We start from the raw sequence: 21,578 nt of genomic DNA, 5'->3' as shown, positions 1-21,578 counted from the left end.
CGAGAATCTCTTGGCCCGGACATGGCTGGAACGGAGGTGGGAATGGATGACAGCAACTTGGGGTTCAGCATGGGACGGGGACAAAGGATTGGCGATGCCTCGCGTCCGCTGATGGAATGTATGCTGCGAGGAATGTGATAATTCTGTACCATGGACGAAAAAAAGCAATGCATAATCAAGTCTCCTGACTCTCCTGACGACCCGGCCACGTAGATTCTGCCTGGCACTGCCCGTTCGATTGTGAGCGATGTACGCATCTGGAATATCGGCAGAGTAATGAATGACTCACTCGTCAATATCCAGATGAGGGCGCATCCTCCATTTCGAGCATCTTTCCCTTGCTGACCTACAAATCGTCTTTGTATACCCTAAGTCATATGTGTTAGGGTTTGGGTTTGCCCTCCGACGACGGGTTCAATTTGACTCAAGTGCACATGAAGGTTGATCAATTTTGAGTATGCCTCAGTCCCTCGCGTTGAATTGAATTGATGAAGCGATACGAGCACTTTCAATTTGTAGTCTGCTTAACTCGTGTGTTTCAGAGGTTGTCACTTTTGTTCACACCGTGTTGGGTTGGGGAGAATCCGTGTACTTGGCTATCATTTGAATATCGGCAAAGAACATGGACGGATATCTAACGCAGAAAAAGAAATCATTATTCATTCAGCAGGGGTATAATAACCAACAAAAAGCGACCAACAATGCAACATATACATATGCACAAAATAATCTCAAGGACCGAGAGAGAGGAAAAATAAAAGCCGCAACCCGTCACAGAGTGGTTTCCATCAAACCACCCGTCACTCCTGCCACGGAAAATCTCGCTCCTCGATCTTCGTACAGGTAAGATAGCCCAGTCCACCGCCAATACCACCAGCGGCCGGCGCGGCTAAATCCCGGAGATCCAGCTCCAGGTGGTTGCGCATGAGCGGACGGACGGCGTCGCGCGCGAGGGCCTTGATGTCGTCGATGCGGCGCTCGAAACGCCGCAGATTATCGCGATTGTAGAGGAGCTCGCCACCGCCGAGTTGCGGGCTGGGGGACTTGAGGAAGCGCTTGAGGTCATCCCGGGAGAGATAGGCGCTGGGGTCAGAGGAGCCGAGCTGCCTGTACACTCGGCCCATAGCGACTGGGGCGGATGGAGATTGGGGTGGAGGTACACGTTGGCTGGCAGCGTGATTGTGGCTACTGCTCCGACTTATTGCGCGAGCGGAGGCTTGTTGAGTGTGACTGCTATCTGGCCGAGTTCCACTCGCGCCGGAAGTGGTGTCTTTGAGGATGCCGGAGAGAGGAGGAGTAGTGTTTTCTGCGTACCATTGTCGAAAGAACGAGACTGCGAGCCAGCTCAGGAAGTCATTGCCTGGTGTGACACGCTCACCTGCGCGCGTCGTAATATTTAGTCTCCACAGCCGTGACTCGACTTTCTCCTCCATCTCCCGTAGTTCATCGACCTTGTCCTCGATGAGCTCCATCACATGAGCGTCAACTTGTCCACGCAGTTGCGGCGCCGCCAGCGGCCACTGACCAACAACATGAATCATCGCTTCGGCGAAGATCGTTCGTGATTTCGCGAGGTATGCCAACTTCAAATACGATGGCGGATACTTGGCAATTTGCTTGAACAACCGCGCTCCAAACCGCAGCATATGATGATCTACACGGCTGCCGACGATTTCAAGCGCATCATACATGTCAGCGAGGTGCAAAAGCGCTTTGCATTCTGTGTATGCCGAGGCGATATTGACCGCGTCAAGCGATGGTGCAAATTGGTACATTGTCCGAAAGAGGTTGTCGTAGTCTTTGAAGATTTCGTCACCAGGCTCAGGAGCTGCATCCGTCCGCGGTCGGTCGTTCAGGTGGAGACTGGAAAGATGCGTGATGTTGCGGAAGAAGCTTTCGTTCGATGCTGGAGGCTTGCTCCGCACGGGCGGCGGCTGATCGGTGTCGCCAAAGATCGATCCAGCTGTTGGCTCTTTTTGGACGAGCATGGGCATGTCATCCTCTGCAGCATTGTTCCAATCCAGTGTGTAGTGCCATCTACGGCGCATGGGATCTGACGATGATGCTCGATCTTGGCTGCTAGCCCTAGATCCACTCCCGATTGTCACACTCTCATTCTCATTGATCCGGCCCAGACTGCCTCCCGCTCTGATGCTGCCATCATCAGGTATGTGACCACTCCATTCAGCCCGGGTACCTGCCTGGAAGAAACCCGAACACTGTCCTAGAATGAGGCGATGTAACAGGTAGCGATTTTGTTTGCGACCACTATGGTTACTGATTATGATCTCGACATCTCCCGTATGTGTGAAGACTGGGAACTCGTTCTGTGGGAGGTATGACCCAGGCCCACCATGGTGAGTGCGCGCATGTCGATGTCGCCTCGTTGCCGATCGCCCTGACGTTACCGAGGATGCGCGGTGGTGCGCAGGTGGTGCAGATGGGGCCAGCGGTGGGGCGGAAGCCTGTCCGTATGCTGAGGGCGGATGAGAGACCATGTGTGGTTCTGTCGAGGTTGTTGCCAGGATGCTGGTTGTGGGAGTATGCCTCACGAGCAATACGAGGTGATCTCGTCGTGTGCGATGTCGCGGAATGCCTCCCACGAAATTTGGTCCGCCTAGTATGAAACGGCGCCGGGGTCTACTCCCCGCGATGATGATCGTGAGCGGCGGATCTAGACGCGTGCTGATGTTGGCCACTGTCCGTACACACGTGTAGGCCTCATCAGGGTCGAAAGCTGCGTTGTTACCTTGAGACGGCAAACATAGGCGACGCACAGTATTATGGAACAGGCCAGAAAGTCGGAGCAGCGCGGCGACGTGACCGCGGATCGAGCAACTTCATTCCCGTGCAAGAGACTGCGGTCCACGGCAGCGACGGCGGCGATGGCGATGGCATGGGCTCAAACGATTGTCCACAAGAACCAAAACCAGCAACGACAACCAATCCAGTGGCCCGGCGGCGGGTGGCGAAGCGTTGATGCGAGCATGTCTTCGGTCGGACCGGCAGATTTTGGCTACCCCACGGCTTTGATTGGGCCTCGAGTTTTCCAGCTAGCCCTGGAGGCGAGAAATCCTCGGATATAGGCGGGGCTAACCACCAAATGGGTGCGGACCGCATGCGCAGCAACAGCCCATTCCGAGCACTCGTGCGTCATGCCCTACAAGATATCTTCTCACTACCTGGGCACTGTTGGGTCCATCGTTCCACATGCAGTTTTCTTTTTGGTTCTGTAGTGATGCCGGTTTTCATGCTCCGACTGAGACAATGAGATCTTAACGAGATCTGGAGCACGTGCTCATCCGAGCGTGAGATTTCTTTGGGCGACAATTTACAGTACCGACCGGACCGAATGCGTACCGACATGCATGAAACCGGAACGGTATCAATTGTAATTCGCACGCGCATGACGCGCTATCGCAGCACTTCCGAAAGTCACGTAACCGCGGGCGACTTGCTCCGACATTGATCCATTATTTTTGGATTTCAGGGCGACAAAGAGACCAGATCACGGCAGACTAAGTGAATCGTCCTCCCCTCTATCCTTGTAGTACTCCAGCTTCGGGTGGCTGCGTCTACAGAAATCAAGCCATGATCAATCCACAGGCAACCCAGTCTGCTCATCAGCTCAAAATAAAAACAGTACAGTACATTATAGCTCAGCATCATGTTCATTCAATCATCGATCTCCGTATCCTCTTGCGTATCTGATTCGATCTTGCCCAACTCTCCCAACAACCGAGCGACCTCTAGCTCAATATCTCGAGCTGACCTTCGCTTTCTGCGATTGTGCTCGAGCTGATGTGCCTTGCGCTTTCTGGAGGAAAGCTCAGAGAATTTCATGTCTGTGTTCTCCTGGTCGTCCTGACTGGATGTTGCCGGAGAGAGTCGCTCTGTGCTCATGCTGCCATGTCGACGACGTCGTGGTCTGGACAGAGGCGTGCCAGGCGCCTGCTTGTAAACTGGCATCGCGCTTGGGCAGCGCAACTTCACATTGTGATCTGGATGCGAGGGATGTATGTTGCTGGGACTGAGACGCTTGCTTATCTCAGACGATTCGTCGTCAGCTTGCCCATCATCGCAACCAGAGTAATCCGATGACCCGGAGCTGGTGCTGAAAGACGTCGACGATTCTAATGATTGTGCAGGTTTCTGTACCCAATTGCTAAGGGCGATGGTTGCGTTGACGATGATCTGGTTTTCGATCCTATAATCCTCAAATAATGGATAGCAGTCCCTGATGAAAGCTGGCCCGAATATGGGAGTTAATGCCCACCGTATTTCGTAGCAGAACTTGGCACACAATGCTCTTGCGCATGAGAACGGCATCCAGTATCCTTGTGCATCAATGGCTCCGCCGGTGATGTTGTACGACAGATCCTGCAGGCCTGGGTTCTGTTTGATGGCGAACAGAGGCTTGGTCTGAAGTCTAAGGTCAGTGACGAGGTCGTTGACATTGTTGTGCGCCGAACTCAACTCACCTTTCTGTCGTGACCTTCCACAGCTGCGAAGAATGGACGAATGCGAACCAAGCCGACCTGGTAGTCCCACATCACGGTAAAGGTTTGCCCATCTGACTCACGCGTGAACGTGTACTGGAAGACTGTTTCGTCTCGTCAGAATCATACGCCATCCATGGCTTCGACGCAAACAGGACTTACCTTCCAATCTTTTGCGTCCTGTTCTGGTCCACGAATCCTGTTTGACACCCTTGCCTGTGTAAGGGATAACGCGAGGATTTTCGTTGATCGATCCGGTAGCCTCAGTGCCCTTTGAGCCGACAGGTCGGACGCGCATGGTGCTCAGTTTGGCCCGAAGCTCTTCCCGTTCCTCAGGTCTCAATCGTATGCTGTTGGTGAGCTCATCGTGAGAGTAGGCACGATAGCAGACAGGCTCTCGAAGACTTGTCGACGACACGCGATTTTGGCTTTGACGGATAGTATGGGCTCGCTTTGAGCGGGATGATGTGGCTCGAAAGGAGGTCGCCGGTGTGGAGTACTCGGAGCAGCATGATTCTTCATAGCTCAGATTGCCTGCTCGGTTGAAAGATCGAAATGAGGAAGTCGGAGTGGTGGTTCGGAAGCTTGGTGTAGATCTGGTCGAGTCGAATCGCCAGGCGCGACCAGAAGACAGTGAAGCAGCATCGTCTTGTGCTCTAGGTTGCTGGTGACGCCCATCGCTGCCTGAATTATGTTGTGTCACCACGCCTGGGTCTGGGTGTCCTGCCAGAGCAAGGCGACCCCACGACGCGTTCATCACGTAAGTTTGAAGAGAAGGGTAAGGGAGTGGTATGGTTAGATGTAGGAGGTTATGGCGCCGTGCGCAGTGCGAAGGATGCGTCAAAGTTGGCAGGTTAGGGACCTAAAGCTCTTAAAGTACCCTCCAGGCGGTTGTAGATGTCAGTATTGATGATAATTTATTCCAGTCGACAAGTCAGACAACTGATGTGTGTTTGCATGAAGTACTTTGTCAGTTTTGTTGTTGTTGCCGATTGCTGTCAATTGCCAGCAAATCCTGTGCGAACAGCAACAGTGGCAGTGACTTGGGCAAGCAGGATGGATCCTTGCACACTTTTCTGTTTCGCGAGTACCGTGCTCGCGCGTGGTACTTCTCGTGTGACAAGCCACCATGTAATTGCCCATCTGCAAAGGCCAGGGTACGCTGAGCGTCTCAGTGCGAAGCGGTTGAGCAAGTCTCAAGTAGCAACGCTGGCTGGCTGAACAAGGAGCATACAGAGCAGCAAAGCAGCAAAGCAGTAGCGGACCGATGCATATGCACACTGCCCATGCCCAGGTGTACTGATGTGGCGGGTAGCTGTGCGACGAGTGCTCACATGGCGAGAAACTCTGGCGTTCCTCGGCGGTTAGAGATTATCACCCATTGATGAGATAAGAACGATACGGCCAAGAACACATCACTACAACCAGATCCGTGGAATGATCTCATGAAGTCGGAGCAGCCATCGAAGGAGAAGTTTGGTAACGTGCTGACGATATCGGGGCACGCGTAACTGATGGTTAGAGCCAAATCGCAGATGCAGATCTCAAATGGGTCATCGGCCAAACTTTCATTCCAAGGTTGTCGCCAAATCTACCAGTCGGATACTCGTTTCCCGACTCCCGCCCGACTGCATAACTGGTGCAGTGACCTCAATCGTCCACGGACAAGGGTCAAGGGCCAAGGGAAATTTAGCACACCCATTTCTCGGGACTTTCACGGAACGGGCGGGCTCGATGCAGCAAAGGAACGATGGATTGAAGCCCCGTCTTACCTGCCGGTCTGAGATGGGCCCGGTACAGGTTGGCGACTAGAGATGCACATCATTCGTAGATAGAAATGGACCCGCCAGAACCCCCCAAAAACTGAGGTGCGAATGGAGAAATTTAGCGGCACTATGGGCGACTTGCTTTTTCTCGCATGCTGCTGTGTGTTGCATGTCAGTATTACATATACGCGCGTTGAGTTGCTCGCGAGCTATCGTATTCTCGGACTCCACTCCGAACGCCCGTGACCGGAAGCCCTTGTCGTCCAACCACGTCAATTTCGGAACGCGCTCCGGTAGGCGGCCGAATCCCTCGCAGGTCCGTGTTCCCCGGTAGGCTACCATAACTTCCGAGAGCAGAAGCACAACTCTCAAGTCGGGCGCACCTTTCCGAAGCATTTGATGCAAGCCATCCTGATGACATGTATTGGGAACATACGATCCATGGATCACGCTTGGTTGCGGCGGCAAAGTGCCGCTAACCTCAACACACCCCTTTATTCATCCGTGACAGATCCTACGTATCAGACGTGCAGCAGTAATTATAGCTTGAGGAGGGCACCTCCTGCAAGGATAGAGGTTTTGGGGCCCGTGTGGCCCCTCAAAAAAAACGATCTGGTTGTTTGAGGCGAGGGCTCTGGTTCACATGCGGAGATGAAGGGCCCCAGGGAGAAATTGGAGCGAGGTCAAGAGAACACAAATAGAGCGAAAAACTCACTGGCTCTTCAACGTCACAACACTATCAGGGTCTTGTGAATGGTATCATCGCTTTTCATACAAGCACATTGGGCCGCGTGTATTTAAATTCATCATGCACAACATACATTCCGAGACTCTTCCTCTCTTCGGAGCAAACTCATTTTCTTCGCTTTTCAAAGAAGCGTGTGAAAGGCTTCTTCGCAAAATCCACGGCTTTGCCCAAAAAGCGGAACAATGGACCAAAGCCAAATGACCAGCCCTTGACGCGCACAGTGTACTAGAGACGTAATTTGTCAGCCAAGGTGTCGTTTGAGGGTATGAAAGCAATGGACGGATAAGGAAGGACTTACGATAAAGAAGTACACTAATAGCCAATTAGTGCATGTGAAGAGGAGGAAGATGCCAAAATCGCGCCATTTCTGCGAGGCATCGATGTTCAACGTGGCCAGGTACTGATTGCCGGTCGACAGCTGACATAGCTGGCAGTCAGCTGTGGCGGAGGGGTTCAGCAAGTACCCGCCTGTCGCATTTGCGTAAGCGCCCGCATACTCCATGCATGTAAAGCCGCTGGGAGCATCGAAGTGAGCTGTTTCTGACTCGGCACACTGCACAGGAACACCGTCCAAGGTCGCCGCCAATACGCCACCAATCCAATATGTGGACGGGTTAACCCAGTACATCCAGTACTTCCAGAAGACGGGAAGGGAGGAGTATGGACGCACAACGCCGTTGAAGAGCGAGAACATGACGAAGAAGAAAGGCAACACGTTGGAGATGACGGTGAAGGACGGCGCGAACGCGCAAATCCATTGACCCCAGCTGGCTTGGAAGAGGAAGAAGAGAACCGTCATCAGGAAGACGTAGCCGGATACTGAGCTCTCGGTAGGTAGACCGGTTGGCCAGTACCAGAGGACCCAGTAGATGACAGCGCCCACAATAGCGATCGGGATCTCCGCAACGACTTGTGCAGTCGTAAACGCAAACCAGCCATAGATACGTGATGGGTACTCGCGAGCCAACCACAGACCCATGTTGGTATAGAACTTCGGCACAACAGAGTTGACGATCGTGGCAGGGAGAGTGATGATCAAGAACGTTGTAAACATGCGGTTCTGCATGTCTTGAACCGTGTAGCCGAGCTGCCAGAAGGTGAAGCCGTTGAAGATACCAACAATGACTGAGACAAAGAGCTTGCCATAGAGATATGATGGGTCACGCCAGTATTGTCGGAAGATGCGCTTGAGCACTTCGGTACACTGCAGTCCGATCGGTGCGGCGAATTCACGTTGTTGCTCCTTGCGAATCTTCTCGGGTATCGACTTACTCCTGGTGAGTTTGAGACCTTCGATCTCTTCGATGACCTCTTGAGCTTGTGGTGAAGTACGCCATTCCTCGTTCCAGTCAACGCGAGTGCCGTCGCTTCGTTTATGGGGCTTAGCTGCGGTTTCAAGAATGAACTCGGCCACATTCTTCTCCGGTGGACAGTCAATGCCGCGTTGCGAGAAGTACTTGATCACGTCTGAGCCGTTTTCGCCAACGGGACCGAAGTAGAAAGTGTTGCCGCCAGGGTTCAACGCAAGGATCATGTCGAATTGTTGTATCAAGACAGATGACGGTTGGTGAATGGTGCAGACGATAGCTTGACCAGAAGCGGCAAGCTTGCGAAGGAACCGCACGATGGAGAAAGCGCTCTGCGAGTCAAGACCAGAAGTCGGCTCGTCCAAAAACAACAGAAGTGATGGCTTTGCAGCAAGTTCTACTCCGATAGTGAGACGCTTGCGCTGCTCCACACCTAGGCTGGAAATTATGGCATCCTGCATGTCGTTGAGTTCGAGTAAATCGATGATCTTATCCACATAGGCGATCTTCTCCGCACGCGGGATGGTGTGACTTTGCCGCAGAACTGCTGAGAACTCCAGTGCCTCTCTGATGGTCGCTGTACCATCGTGGAGATCACCTTGCAGACAGAAGCCCGTGTTGCGCTGAAACTCAGGTCCGAGGGGGCGACCGTCAACAAACATCTCACCACCAACGACACCCATGTTTTGCCTTTGGGCCAGGGTATTGAGCAGTGTTGTCTTGCCGGCACCCGATGCACCCATCAGGGCCACCATGACACCGGGCTTTGCATAGCCGTTCACGTTGTTAAGGAGCTGCTTCTCACCTCCAAGGTAAGGAACGCTATAGGTGACATCCCGCCAAGTGAAAATACTCTCGCTCTTGGTAAGTTGCTTCAATGCTTCATCCTCCTTTTCGACTTCTTCAGCGGCTTCCAGACCCGTGGTCGGATCGGCGGAGCCGTCGCTGTCACCCTTCGCCACTGCACTCTCCTCATCATCTGGTGCCGCTGTTTGAACGGCCTTTCTGGAGCGTTTGGATTTCTTGAAAACTAGCGCACCTCCTCCTTCCTTGGTAAAGCTGAACTTTTCCGTGCAGATAACAGTGACAAGGATGTACAGCACAATGAACGCGATGACGACACCGAAGTTGCGCCAGAGGTGCGATCGAGAGTAGTTGTATTGAGTTTCCAGATAGTCGGAACCGGATACGGACTTAGCATTGATTGCAGCACCGGCCAATGCACAGCCCTGAAAGGCCGGATCGACGGCAGGTCCACCGGGAACAGCCTGCGGAACCAAGTTCGATGGGGAACACTCCATGGTTCGACCCGCAAATTCATTCGTAAGGACAGCCTCAAATGAGTAGGCGAGAGGATTAATCCAGTAGATCCATCCAAACCAGATGTATTTCTGCAAGAGCTGGGTCCGAGGAATGACATAACCGGTGTAGATGATCAACAAGTTGAGGGCAATACCAGAGAAGCGCACAGCTGTGTCAATTTCCGGACTGAGCGACGCAAACATTCGGTAGAGAGCTGTTAGGAGAATCGTTGTTATGTAGACGAAGAGCATATAGATGAAGAAACGTCCGGCTGTGATGGTCAGGTTGGTCATGAAGTACATGAGGATGCCAAAGATGATGACTTGAACCAGGATCACAGGCAAATCGGCAATGACACGGGCGATGCTGACAGCTGAAGGGCGATAGAATGCGTAGTCATGATGACGAGCCACAACAGCTCTTCCACTGACCGCCTTCATAAGCTCAGTGAGTTGAAGCCAACCGAGGAACAGGATAGAGAAGAAAAGCGCACCACCTCGGGAGAAGGCGCCTTCCGTATCTGGAGACTCGCCATAGAACAGGGATCCGACGATGAGACCGTTCGAGATGATAATGAAGAGTTTGGTGTAGAGAGTCGTAGTATCACCGAAGAGAAGCCAGAATTCTCGTTTGGTGCAAGCCAGGACTTGTCGGGGAAAGGATACCGTGTAGCTTGATTTCTTCGACACGCGCTTCGATTTGCCTTCTTGGACGGCGTCTTCGAAAGTTTTCGCATCTTCGAAGTTGGATTCTTTGAGATAGGTTTCGTAGTCAGCAATGTCTTCCAGGACAGCCTTGTAATTGGCAGACTGTCGGAATGCCCGCTCAAGGTCTTCGGGTGTCTTGGGGGTACTATCTTCGTGGCCCTTGCGGAAGCGTCGCTCGATGGGATCAGTGATGGCAGTCAAGAAGTCGGCAGTCGTCTGGCGTTCGGGGCACTCGTAGCCAAGATCGATGAAGTATTGTTTTGCTTCCTTTGCTGGACCTGAGTAAATCTCACGGCCTTGATCAATGACCAAAACCTTGTCCATGAGCTCGTAGATTCCCTCTCCAGCCTGGTAGAGCGTGACGAGCGTGGTTCTATTGCTGACGTCGGTCATGATACGAAGCGAGCGAGCATAGTCCAACGCGGTCGAAGCGTCTAATCCGCGGGTGCTGTTGTCCCAACAGATCACAGTGGATTTACTTGCTAGCGTCTCGGCGATCGAGACACGCTTGCGCTCTCCTCCTGAGACACCTCGAGTATAGTCATCACCAACGAGTGTATACTTGGTGTGGCTGATGCCGAACATCTTCATCAATGCTTCAGCAATCAGTGGAATGTCCTTCTGCGCCTTCTTCTTGGTCTTGTTCATCAGCGCGAAGGTAAAGGTCTGCCAGACGTTGAGAGAGGCGAAATGCACATCATCTTCCTGGTTGTAGTTGACTTCTCCACGGTACATCTTCTTCTGCTTGTCTGCTGCGATACCGCCGTAGGACACTTCCCCAGTGACACCAGCATACGAATCACGATTGTTGCTGATAGCCTTGAGGAACGTCGAACAACCCGCTCCAGGTCTGCCGAGGACGAGCATCATCTCGCCGTCGCGAACGCAGCCCGTGAATCCATGCAGCAAAGTGCGCTTCTTTCCACGACCGAAAGCCAATACCGGGAAGAAGCCGCAGAGGATGTGATAGAGATCTGGTCCGAATGTCCCAAGAATGGCGTCTGGCAAAGTACGCACGAAGGTCGCACCCGCTGCCATGCCCTCAACAGTCAAGTCCTTGTAAATGACACCGACGCGCTTGGCAGAACCAGCAGCAGTGCGCTTTTCAAAATGACCTTCTCTCATGAACTGGTCGAGCTCAAAGTCATCCTCTTCTTGTGGCTCCTCGACCTCTTCGCGAGGACCGGCCTCGGGATCCGATGATGAATCTTCCTTTTCCTTATCGGCTCCTGACGAGCTGGGTCGAGTGTCGGTTTTAGGACCAGTCTTACTCTTGGTGCTTTTGCGACTGGTTCCAGTATTCGATCGTCGCAACGAATTCTGTGTCTCTCGGGAACGGGTGCGTTCGAGATCGCCGAGATGCTTACGGAGCTCTTCGTATTGAACCATCGCCTGGCCCTCGTCAAATCTTCCGACGTCTCGTTCGCCCCACGTTCCTGAAGTTTCACGACCCTCTGGCGATTCATCTGCATCATCATTGTTCGGGTCGTGAAGCTGGCCGGCGGTGGGTTGGACGTCACCGCGGTGCCATTGGTTGCTTTCTGACTTTTCGCCTCGATTGAGCTTGCGCTCATCTATCGAGCTGCCCCACATGGCTTCTTGCTTTGTCGCCTATGTTGAACGTTTGGCCATGCGCGTACCCGGAATTCGCGATTTGAGTCGCTCGTTACAGGCGCGACCGAAATGTTTATTTTATGTTTCAGGCTGGAACGGCAATCACTTGCAAGTGCGAGAAGCGAGTACACTTCCGGCTTCTCGTACGATGCGGCGAAGTGCAAGCGACAGGAAGTCGGAAGAAGTGACAGTGACTACACAAGGGAGGGAAGCGAAGTGGAATACGAAACGGACGGAATTTGTTTGTACAATCAGCACTATAAGAGATCCTTGAGACGTAGGACGGTGATGTCTCGCTAACTGGAAGAAGATTAACGTCGGAGCTTGACGCCATTCGTCATTACATGTGCAAGAGAGGCACGGAGAACAGACGGAAATAAGAATTATTAATCGCGATGCGTTGACTTTTCATCCTCAACCGATGACCAATCAGGCCAATCGTGAGTCTTTAACAATAGGTAGGATGAGTCCGTCGCTCCCTCCCCCGAGGTTCAGGCGCACAAGACCGTCTTCCCTTCCACGCGATCCCGAATGTCGAAACGACAAAATTACCTACCTAGGTCCCTAATGTGCCGCTTTCCGCCCCAAGACACCACACACAGACACACAGACACACGCGCACACACACACTCCATTTGTTAGACATCATTCTCACCGACGCCGCTCCTGTTGTTCCACCTTGGCATTTTGGATTATTAACCATCATAATCGACTCCCTTTCGTCTCGCCAACGATGGCCTCAGTCCAGTCGCAACAACCTCGAAGAGACGCACAACCACGAAAGTCAGATTAGGATCTTGGTGTTACATGAGCAATCGTTACAGGAGCCCTAGTCCGGAACGATAGCGCGTGTCGAACGTTTAGAATTCCCTTAGTTTCAAGCCACCAATGATGTAATTAAAACCTCGAGAATGAACAGAACCGATCCCTCTCGAGTTTGTGCAGGTGTCAAGGCCACCAGAACAAATCATGAATTTGTACCTGATCGCCAGGAGGATGGCCCTGTACCGACGTTGTTCCGAATTTCAATCCCACCTGCACTACAGTACTGTCGCACGGGAAGTCCAATATGATTCCGTGAAGCCGTGCCATGTGCAGATCTCTACCAGATAGGAAATTACACGCCACACAGTACAGAGGCAGATGTGCTATGCGGGCATAACTATCCGAAAGAGTACACCGTTGAGAACAGTCATTTCTGCCAAACTCGACGGTGTCAGATTCCGGCCAAGGGCTGACCGACCATGCGCGTTGCGCTGGGCATCACAATCGGTGGTCAGCACGAGTCACACACGGCGAGCGTGGAGACAGCTGATAAGCCGTCGACACAGGCCGTGGCGCGGTCTTGTGAGAGTTTCTTTTTCAAACGCGGGACACGGGATCCAACCCCGAAGCCAACAGGCACGAAACAATCCTTCATTCGATGCAGGTGGGCCCCAACATGCCCATGTCGTCCATGTCGTCATGTCCAAGCGCTGACGGGCTGCGCTCGAGCGCATCCGGCTGTTCCGGCAGGCTGACAAAACGTGCCGGAATCTGACGACGTCCGTACGGCGGCGTGTAGCTACAGCAGATATGTAGATGCTCCTGAAATTATTCGGGAGTACCTAGGTATGGACGGTTTCGGGATTCATACATTGAGACGCACGTGTGGATGGCTTCCTTCCAAGGTTGTCTTCCATATGTGAGCAAAGCTAAACACCTGGGCAGGGCAGAGGATTCCCTTACACAGCACCTCGGGAATTCTTTCCTATCTTTCATTGAACATTAGTCATCAATACTTGAAATGCTGTACTGCACGTACCGGGGTCGAGGCCAGTCCATGTTGTCCTTCAGCCCTTTCCCGCCTGCGCGGTGTGCGCTGGTTACAATCAAGCCCAACCAATAAATACACAATATCGTCCCCATTGTACGCGTAAACATCCGAATCAAAATGCCCAAGCCGAAGAATATGCCATGTATTACCAATACGCCATCGTGAATCACGCCATGTGCCCCTTTTAGACCAGTTTACCCTTCCCACCTCGCCTCCCGGGTGCCGGAGCAACGGCATCGCCCATTTCACTGGCACCGCCAGCGCTCGTGGTCCTGCTCATCGGTTCGGCACCAATGCCCAGTCGACCGCTGAGAGCCGCAGCCATGCTCGTGCCCGAGGCCGGCAGTCCACGCGGGCGAATCTCATTTGTGATGGCGATCTGTAGCAGCGGCGCGAAGCCAGTCCGTGGTTCACGATCGACGCCAGGTCCGATCATGGCGCCCGGTCCAGTCTCAAGCTGAGGGAGGCGATAGGGCGCTAAGACGGTGCTACGACCGAGAGCTTGGTCTAGTAGCTGGCGACGCATTTCCGATGCTACTTCTGCAGCAGTTGCGTCCATGTTTACATCTTTATCGTTATCGTCGGGTCCGTCGCCGCCGGCTCGGCGCATCAATTCAAAGTCATTTTCAATGTCGTGCGCGCCGACTCCGGGTGGTGCAGGTGCGCCCGATTTTTCGCTCCTGGAGACTGCGTGATATGTCGGCGCCGCCGGGACAAATGGATTTGGCCTTGGGGATGGGCCGGTGGACGAGACAGCCACAGCTGCATTTGCAAGGTCTGCAAGCGCGGCCAATGGGTCTTTACGAGCTCCATTGCGCGTCAGCACTGATGTGGTTCGCTCCATTTCAGGTGCAGCAGGTACAGGCGATGCCCGGCCATCGGTCCCATTCTCTCCGGACCCACCATCGACGCCCTCAAGCTGTTCGCCATTGACTGAAGATTGTCCAGTGCCATTGTTCAAAGCCTGTTCAGGTGGCGCTTGTTGAGGTAGGTAGAAGTACTTGTATGTTGCAAGTTTGGCCGTGTCAGTCGCCATCGCCAGCTCTTTCTCTGTGAAAATCTTCTCGATGCTGTAGGCCGGCGCTTCAAACTGTGCATATTCTCTCTGAGCCCTTGAATCCTTGTGGGGACTCCTCCCTCCCGCAAAAGCTGCGAGAGCGTCCTCGTCTTCTACCTGGCCGAATTTCCTCTTCCTCTTTCCGTTCTCGCCAAACTCTGCCGAAGCAGGAGCTGGACTAAAGGCGCGATGATGCCTTAGATGCCTAGTCCTCTTGTTATTATGATTGGCGTTGTGATGGCTCGGCGAGCCAGGAATGTTCCCGATGCTGAAATGGTTGGGGTGCATCAGCATGACGTTGCTGTCTGCTATGTCTAATTGGTCTTTGTCGCGAAGTAGTTGCGTCCTCCTTTTGCTCAAGGAGATCGTCAGGCGCTGACGGATCGTCGCTAACAGTGCATTGCGCTCCTCCTCAGCTTGGCGCAATCTTTGCTGGTAAGTCCTCTCCAACTCTGAGACAGCGCTATTGTAATTGTTCTAAAAGGGACGTCAGCCAACTTGATACATTGTTGGCAGGAGCTCGAGAACATACGTGAAGGGCAGTCAAGTCGGCGTCGCGTTCCTCTACTGCGTTATTCACATTCCGCACAAACTCGCCATATCTTTTCCCTGCTATACTGTAGAAATCGTTCCGGGCTGCGTCGTCCTCGGGCAAGTTCACTCCTCCGACTCCATTGGGGCCTCCTTGCACAATGCTGTCCACCAATGCTCGAATGTCGTCATAGCTGTCGTCAAGAGGACCTCCAGATCCGTATGGGTCAGCGCCGATGAGAAGCGTCATATCAACCTGTATCGCTTGGAGTTGTGCGCGGTAATGGTGGTGTCCTTTCGATGAGAAGGCTGTGACCATGGTCTGCAGTTTCTCCACAATGCGATTTCGTCGCACATCGCGCTTCGTGAGAGCTTGTGGGGGGGCTGAAGCAGATGGTGAGCCATCATTAAATGGCGACGCATGACGTGCGATAGCCATGTTCGCTTGTTTGTCGGCTAATGGGTTGTTCGGATGTAGCACCTAGATTATGACCATTTGACAGCCCAAAGTGAAGGCTGGTCGTGGAGCGCACAAATTCGAAGTGGATCACTGGAAACGTCGGCGTCGCATGGAGTTGTCACATCTGTCGCGAGTGGCCTTGGAGGTCTGTTGTTTGTGACCCGATTGATGGGGAGGGATGAGGATAGGTACGTGACCTAGAGGTTGGAGCACTTCGGGCCATGAGCACCTGGGATGCAATTCAAGAAAGCCGATCGTCGACCGGACTAGACCCAAAGCGGAAGCCCGCCTGCGCGCGTGTGACGACCTGGACAATCCACCTAGAATCTCTACTGTATCTTCCAGGTCCTGGTCGATCAAATCATATTTCATATTGTAGATCGGCTTTGATCGCATCGAACACTGCTCAGAGATAGAATCACAGACTAATAATTTGAAATTTGAAGCGTTGCTGGATACAGAATCCCGCTCTGAAAGCGCTGCCACAATGCTTCAGATCCGCGCAAGTTGACATCATTTTTGCGCAGCCGCAGCCTTTCGCTTCTCCACCATCTTCTTCGAGTTCGCGACAATCGTAGCTGCATCAAATGTGCTGGCCACACTTGGTCGGGCCTGGATCGCTTTTGCCCAGCGACTGAAGTTGGGCAGGACATTCACCCTCTCCCAGAAACTGGTGGGGACGAGACTGCCATCCTGCGAGAGCGCCTCCCAACGTACCACAAAGGGCGCGACCATCGCATCAGCAAAGGAGAACTCGTCACTGTTGCCGAAGAAAGGCTTCGCATCAGCGAGCAGTGGTTCAATCTCCTTCTCCACAGCTTTGGCCCATTCTCCGGCGAGCCGCTCCTTCTCGGAGACGTCGTCGTTCAACATGATACCGAACTGCTGCGAGCTAACTTTTGTGGCCCATGTGTCGATGAAGAAAGCAATGCGGGCTCGACGAAGAGGCGCAGTAGCATCGGCTTGAGTGGCGGGTAACAGTGTTGAGGGAAAGCTATCGGCAAGAAATTGCGAGACGATAAGAGATTCAGTGAGGATTTCCTCGTCACCAGCGCCTTCGACTTGACATTTGAGCGAGGGAACCAGTCCACGAGGGTTGATGTCAAGGTACCATTGCGGACGTGGCACACCTAGGTCAATTTGAACTATCTCGTACGGCAGTCCAAGTTCTTCGAGAACGATGTGGGAACGCTGCGCGTACGGACAGAGGTAACTGGTATAGAAGGTGATTTTGAGCCCATCGGTAGACTTAGTAGATGAAGCCATTGCTGGACTCGCGTGAATGCGAAATGACGAAAAGGAGTGGTACTTGAAAACCTGAAGTCTTTGATTCGCTTGATTGTATCCGGCTGCTCGAGTCAATCTGACTTGACGGGGCCTTTCCTGCTATTATTTATCAGTGTTTTCGGCGTATAGGTACCAGCTACAGCTGCGCTCTTAACAACTACCTAGGTACTCAATGAACCTTGTAATCAAATGCTCTACTGCAGAGATGACGTGCTGCCGAGTTGCCCGCCTCTCGACTATTGTTGATCACGTAATGGCTGATGTACAATTCTCTGCATCGCACCTGGGCAGTCTTGGACATCGGGATTTCAGTGTCCTAACTCCGATGCCCAGCGTGCACAACATGACTACTACCTACCTAGGTAGGTATCTGCAAGTCTCATAGATGCATCGCACGAGCTCAGAATGGACGTGTTCAATTGTATGCGGGTGTTGATCAAAATACAGTGTAACTCAACATACTTTGAAACGTCTCATGAGATCGAAGAAACAAATCCACAAATACATGACTGTTTAGGAAGTTTTGATACATCTCCACAAGCATCGTTTATAGCATAAACTGCACCAGGGAGTGGCAAGCTACCGCATGCCCAGGTGGTTATAACACAGAAAAGAAATTACGCATAAGAATGAAAGCCGGCCAGCAGAGTGGTCACATACAACAGCCCAGGTTCACCATCGAATATCAATTTGCATCCCCGGACCATGGCCAGCGAACGCCGAGTCCATGTCTTCCTGGAGAGTCGTGAAACGTTCGAAGTCCGTGCTGCACAAAGATGCATCGCTCGGGAGTCGACTCTTCCGCATTCGCATGTCCCAAAGGACATCCTTCACACAAAGTCGCGAAAAACGCAACTGCAAACGCTCAAGAGGCAAGTGGCTGCGGTGGTGCCACAGCCGGCTCAGAAGCAAAAGGTTGTCCAGCAGGCTCGAGCTTGGGCGCAGTGGGAAAGTCGTGGCTGGCAAGCGGCGAGTCTGGGAGGACTTTATGTGTTGTCTCAGAGCTGAAACGCGACTTCTCCGGGACCGCCTTTTCCGCAGTCTCGGGGCTGACGATGCCCTTATCTACAGCTGCCTTCTTAGTCTGGCCAAGAAGCTCCTGAGCCTTCGCGCTGTACTCTTGGTACGCAGCCTGACTCATCTCTACAGCTTTGTTGGTATGCTGAGCAGCGATATCGCGAAGTTGCTCCGTCTGCTCGTTGACAAGATTTTGGGCGCTGGCAATCTGGGAGTCGATTATCTCTCGGTTTTGCATATAGGCAAGCGGAGTGAAGAAGATGACGGTGGTGAAGAACAGTACAATGCCCCAGGTCGGCATGAACTTGATCAGCCAGTAGGTGATGAATGAAGTTGAGAATGCCTAACTATGTCAGCACAGCTCATTGGCTCGAGGTCAATAGAAATCAGAACTTACGCCGACAGTCATGTAGACATCCTCTGCGAATACAATTCTCTGAAACTCGATGACGAAGAAGTTGATGAGCTCTTCGACATCAGCAAGAATGCTTTCCAGCGTCTCGCGAGGAATGGTGTAGTATCTCTTGGGACGCATCTTGCTTGCGAAGCCGTTGCCTACAGCATATTTTCCGATCATTTCTGCAGCCGCGGTAAGGCCGAGGAGTAGGTAGATGGCGCGCAGAACGTATCTGGCCACCGGCACGTAACGCAGAGTGAAGATCAGACTGACGATGGCGGCATACGAGATGCTCGTAGCGCGCGGGTTCTCCCATGAGAGCAGGTTGTAAAAGAAAGAGTGATAGTGGGTCAAGGCCTGGCCATTGATGGTCTGAGTCTGTGGTGTTTGGCGAGACGCGGCGAGATTGCTGAACTCGTTCTTGGTGTTGTCCACTTCAGCGCGTGCTTTTTCCACAACGGGTCCATTGGCGATGTCCTGGACGGCCTGCGATTGAGAGATGCTGTTTACAGTCGACGTTGCTGAATCTTGGATGTCTATGCGACTGTTAGTAGCTATTTCTAGGAAGCTTTACGGCCACTAACTTGAGATGATTGTGTTTGGACGGTCGCTGTTGAGCGAGCCGTTCGGCGCCAAGTTGGGGTATTGATTGGCCATTGTACTCGTAGCGGGAGCTCGTTGTTGGACGATATGATCAGAGCTAGCAGAATCGTCGGCGAGTTGAAGTAAGCGGAACCGTGACCAGCAAAGATTCCGCGGACGTAGGTTCGTAAAGCAAGATAAAGTTGGAATAAGAAATGAATGAATGAAGGCGATAGGTACAGCTGGGAAAGTGATGAAGTGACAGCTGTGCGAGAAGCAGTAAGTTGGGTCGTTGGGCAGGCGCGCAAGCCAAGGAGAATGGAATGGTGATGAGGAAGTGACGCTTAGGCGATGATGCGTCGTGTTCAGATGCGCCTTCCCTGCTGCTGCTGCAATCACGATTTGCCAGCACAAGATCGTAATGTACTACCTAAGTACAGCACAGTGCCCAGGAGTACAGTGTGTACGTTTCTTGGTCGGCAACAGGGTTGTTGGAAGCTCTTGCCCGCAGCTCCGAAATCTTGAATTCCTCCAGCTTCCATCATTATTTCATTTACCGTCCGAGGGGACACCCGACCTGCAGAATGCGCGCCGCGCGCTCGCGTCTTCCACCCGTCATCCGTCCGGCGGTGGCTGCGTCATGAATTGTGTAAAGTCCCCCATTTTGCGTGCATGTGAAAGCCAAAGCCACGAGGGAAATTCCTCAAATTGCACCATCGGCCTTTGGTCTATTTCAAGAATTCCAATATTGGAAGGTCTCAAAGGGATTCCGTTACCTCCAGCTTCCTAGGCACTCATTTTGGTCGATTAGGCAGGCATTGTACATGGATATGTCCAACATTTCGAAGCTATCTACGTACCACACGAACCGCCCCTTGGCCAACTCGCAGATCACAAGCGTGTAGATACTGAGTGAGGCCATGAAAGTTAAGAATCATATTTATGCCACCATCGTAGAATGACGTAAATTTTGTAATAGTACTGCAAGGGCAGTGAGGGCCGTGGCTCGCGATTTAAGATCTTTTAGGCACCAGCTTAAGAAAGTGTCTCTTCAGTACATAGGTAGAGTTCAAATGGCAACATCCTCATGGCGAAGGCACACGGATCGCTGAGATCGAGGCTGTTTGGCAGCTCCACGTCACAGAGATCCTAGAAGGGCCGTGTAGTGATTCGACGGAGATTCGCATCACACGAGATTGTAATCCGCTCTCAGGCGCATTCAACGTTACATGATCTCGCAGTGCGGATTCTTTGACTGCCCTCCCTCTGCAGTCGTCGTCGCCCGCGCTGTAGCTGCGATGTCCTCGATGACCTGCAGGCACAGGTCCCCTGTGAGCGCCGAACATTCGCAGTAGCGATCGCAGCGCATTTCACCAGCTACACGGAGAGCTTCTTGAGGATAAACAATTGTTCGGCCGTTCAGCACCGCCTTGGGATCGTCTTCGTCGTCATCGGCAGGAGCTGGGCGGCGGACGCGCCCGTCGTAGTCCTCCCGTGAGCGCGCATCGCGTTGGAGGCCAAGTACTATCACGGGAATGGTGGAATTGTAGTTGAAATGCGTCTCGAGGACTCGTTTCCAGTGGTTCTGGAGGTTGTCGAGGGTGGTCGGAGAGGCAATAGAGTAGCAGAGAATGACTACAGAGGGCTGAAGAAGGGTATAGTTGGTGGGTGAGCTGGTGTCGGAGAACTCGAGACGAAACTTTTGATGCTGTGAAGTAATGTTGAATGGGTATGGTTGATCAAGATCGCGGAGTACGGGTAGGGGTCCAGTGTGCTTGTGGCCAACGGAGAGACGGCTAGGGAAGTTCCTTTAGCATTCCAAGGTTCAACCTGTTCGTACGCCCTGTTTTGCTCCCGTCCTAGAGCTATACGATTAAATGTCGAATTGGAGGCGTGGGACTTACGAGAGAAAGGTCGATTTACCAACGCCCGAGTCACCCAGAAGCAAGATCGGAATTTCAGTCGACGAGACCATGTTCATTTCAAAGACGTCTCTGTGGTGCTGCTAGGCATGTATACTTCCTTCTCCAGGAAAGGTCATACAATCAGGTCTTGCACGTAAGGTGTCGTCAAACTGCTGCCGCATGGAGCTCTCCACGCGCGGGTCGCGCTATCTATGCACCTACAGGAGAACGGTTCCAGTGATGAACGCGGGCTGCAATGGGAGACGAGACGTTGACAAGCTCCATTTTGCCGCCGCGGATGACGAGCTGCGTACCCATAGCCGTAGTCGCAATGAGGTATCTTGTCACGAGACCGGTCGCATCGAGCGATGTACTGTACCGTTGCTCAATTTTCAATACGAGCGCATTACGGCCACAATAGAGGCGATGAGCATTCTCGTCCGATCTTCGACTTTCCACACTGATGATAAGGTGGCGCATAGTTGAGGCAGAATGTACAACATGTACAGTAGTCCTCATGTACCTGGTAATTGTGCTTTTATTACAACTGTACATAATCTTGCAATGTGATGAATGGTGACAAG

The 21,578-nt window shown here is 52.6% G+C and overlaps 8 protein-coding genes across 8 annotated transcripts; 1 reads left to right on the top strand and 7 right to left on the bottom strand.

The window, feature by feature from the left end:
- Nucleotides 1-664: 664 nt before the first annotated feature.
- On the bottom strand, nt 665-2,976 carry K489DRAFT_393284 (uncharacterized protein). Its single transcript, XM_033606768.1, has one exon. The coding sequence runs from the start codon at nt 2,496-2,498 to the stop codon at nt 801-803; it is 1,698 nt and encodes a 565-aa protein (XP_033462551.1). The 5' UTR covers nt 2,499-2,976; the 3' UTR covers nt 665-800.
- Nucleotides 2,977-3,541: 565 nt separating this feature from the next.
- Nucleotides 3,542-5,634, bottom strand: K489DRAFT_159966 (uncharacterized protein). Its single transcript, XM_033599291.1, has 3 exons — nt 4,662-5,634; nt 4,482-4,603; nt 3,542-4,422 (listed from the first exon to the last, which is right to left on the bottom strand). Exons 1-3 carry the CDS (start codon nt 5,254-5,256, stop codon nt 3,676-3,678), a joined length of 1,464 nt encoding a protein of 487 aa, XP_033462550.1. The 5' UTR covers nt 5,257-5,634; the 3' UTR covers nt 3,542-3,675.
- A 1,385-nt stretch (nt 5,635-7,019) lies between these two features.
- Nucleotides 7,020-12,150, bottom strand: K489DRAFT_378057 (putative ABC transporter). The gene is made up of 2 exons (XM_033604306.1): nt 7,312-12,150; nt 7,020-7,238 (listed from the first exon to the last, which is right to left on the bottom strand). Exons 1-2 carry the CDS (start codon nt 11,920-11,922, stop codon nt 7,119-7,121), a joined length of 4,731 nt encoding a protein of 1,576 aa, XP_033462549.1. The 5' UTR covers nt 11,923-12,150; the 3' UTR covers nt 7,020-7,118.
- Nucleotides 12,151-13,943: 1,793 nt separating this feature from the next.
- On the bottom strand, nt 13,944-15,786 carry K489DRAFT_313989 (uncharacterized protein; the record flags this gene model as incomplete). The annotated part of the gene is made up of 2 exons (XM_033600981.1): nt 13,944-15,293; nt 15,349-15,786. The coding sequence occupies 2 exons, from the start codon at nt 15,784-15,786 to the stop codon at nt 13,944-13,946; spliced, it is 1,788 nt and encodes a 595-aa protein (XP_033462548.1).
- Nucleotides 15,787-15,907: 121 nt separating this feature from the next.
- K489DRAFT_159814 (uncharacterized protein) lies at nt 15,908-16,271 on the top strand. Its single transcript, XM_033599290.1, has one exon. It carries the CDS (start codon nt 16,029-16,031, stop codon nt 16,221-16,223), a length of 195 nt encoding a protein of 64 aa, XP_033462547.1. The 5' UTR covers nt 15,908-16,028; the 3' UTR covers nt 16,224-16,271.
- Nucleotides 16,009-17,340, bottom strand: K489DRAFT_378055 (thioredoxin-like protein). The gene has a single exon (XM_033604305.1). It carries the CDS (start codon nt 17,071-17,073, stop codon nt 16,321-16,323), a length of 753 nt encoding a protein of 250 aa, XP_033462546.1. The 5' UTR covers nt 17,074-17,340; the 3' UTR covers nt 16,009-16,320.
- A 165-nt stretch (nt 17,341-17,505) lies between these two features.
- Nucleotides 17,506-19,590, bottom strand: K489DRAFT_378054 (uncharacterized protein). The gene is made up of 3 exons (XM_033604304.1): nt 19,093-19,590; nt 18,509-19,044; nt 17,506-18,454 (listed from the first exon to the last, which is right to left on the bottom strand). The coding sequence occupies exons 1-3, from the start codon at nt 19,163-19,165 to the stop codon at nt 17,960-17,962; spliced, it is 1,104 nt and encodes a 367-aa protein (XP_033462545.1). The 5' UTR covers nt 19,166-19,590; the 3' UTR covers nt 17,506-17,959.
- Nucleotides 19,591-20,315: 725 nt separating this feature from the next.
- On the bottom strand, nt 20,316-21,065 carry K489DRAFT_408157 (Rho protein; the record flags this gene model as incomplete). The annotated part of the gene is made up of 2 exons (XM_033607447.1): nt 20,316-20,886; nt 20,995-21,065. The coding sequence occupies 2 exons, from the start codon at nt 21,063-21,065 to the stop codon at nt 20,316-20,318; spliced, it is 642 nt and encodes a 213-aa protein (XP_033462544.1).
- Between the last annotated feature and the right edge of the window lie 513 nt (nt 21,066-21,578).

This window comes from Dissoconium aciculare, assembly GCF_010015565.1.
Source record: "Dissoconium aciculare CBS 342.82 unplaced genomic scaffold K489scaffold_3, whole genome shotgun sequence".
Lineage (NCBI taxonomy): Eukaryota > Fungi > Ascomycota > Dothideomycetes > Mycosphaerellales > Dissoconiaceae > Dissoconium > Dissoconium aciculare.
The sequence above is the reverse complement of the archived record's forward strand: the minus strand, read 5'-3'. Positions and strand labels throughout refer to the sequence as shown.

Coding starts and splice junctions, on each gene's coding strand:
- K489DRAFT_378055 (XM_033604305.1), bottom strand. CDS start 17,073: ATGGCTTCATCTACTAAGTCTACCGATGGGCTCAAAATCACCTTCTAT.
- K489DRAFT_378054 (XM_033604304.1), bottom strand. CDS start 19,165: ATGGCCAATCAATACCCCAACTTGGCGCCGAACGGCTCGCTCAACAGC. Junction 19,045..19,092: donor TCCAAACACAATCATCTCAA/GTTAGTGGCCGT, acceptor ACAGTCGCATAG/ACATCCAAGATTCAGCAACG. Junction 18,455..18,508: donor ATGTCTACATGACTGTCGGC/GTAAGTTCTGAT, acceptor TGACATAGTTAG/GCATTCTCAACTTCATTCAT.
- K489DRAFT_159966 (XM_033599291.1), bottom strand. CDS start 5,256: ATGAACGCGTCGTGGGGTCGCCTTGCTCTGGCAGGACACCCAGACCCA. Junction 4,604..4,661: donor AGGACGCAAAAGATTGGAAG/GTAAGTCCTGTT, acceptor GAGACGAAACAG/TCTTCCAGTACACGTTCACG. Junction 4,423..4,481: donor TGGAAGGTCACGACAGAAAG/GTGAGTTGAGTT, acceptor CTTAGACTTCAG/ACCAAGCCTCTGTTCGCCAT.
- K489DRAFT_159814 (XM_033599290.1), top strand. CDS start 16,029: ATGAGCACCTGGGATGCAATTCAAGAAAGCCGATCGTCGACCGGACTA.
- K489DRAFT_393284 (XM_033606768.1), bottom strand. CDS start 2,498: ATGGTCTCTCATCCGCCCTCAGCATACGGACAGGCTTCCGCCCCACCG.
- K489DRAFT_378057 (XM_033604306.1), bottom strand. CDS start 11,922: ATGTGGGGCAGCTCGATAGATGAGCGCAAGCTCAATCGAGGCGAAAAG. Junction 7,239..7,311: donor TATTAGTGTACTTCTTTATC/GTAAGTCCTTCC, acceptor TTACGTCTCTAG/TACACTGTGCGCGTCAAGGG.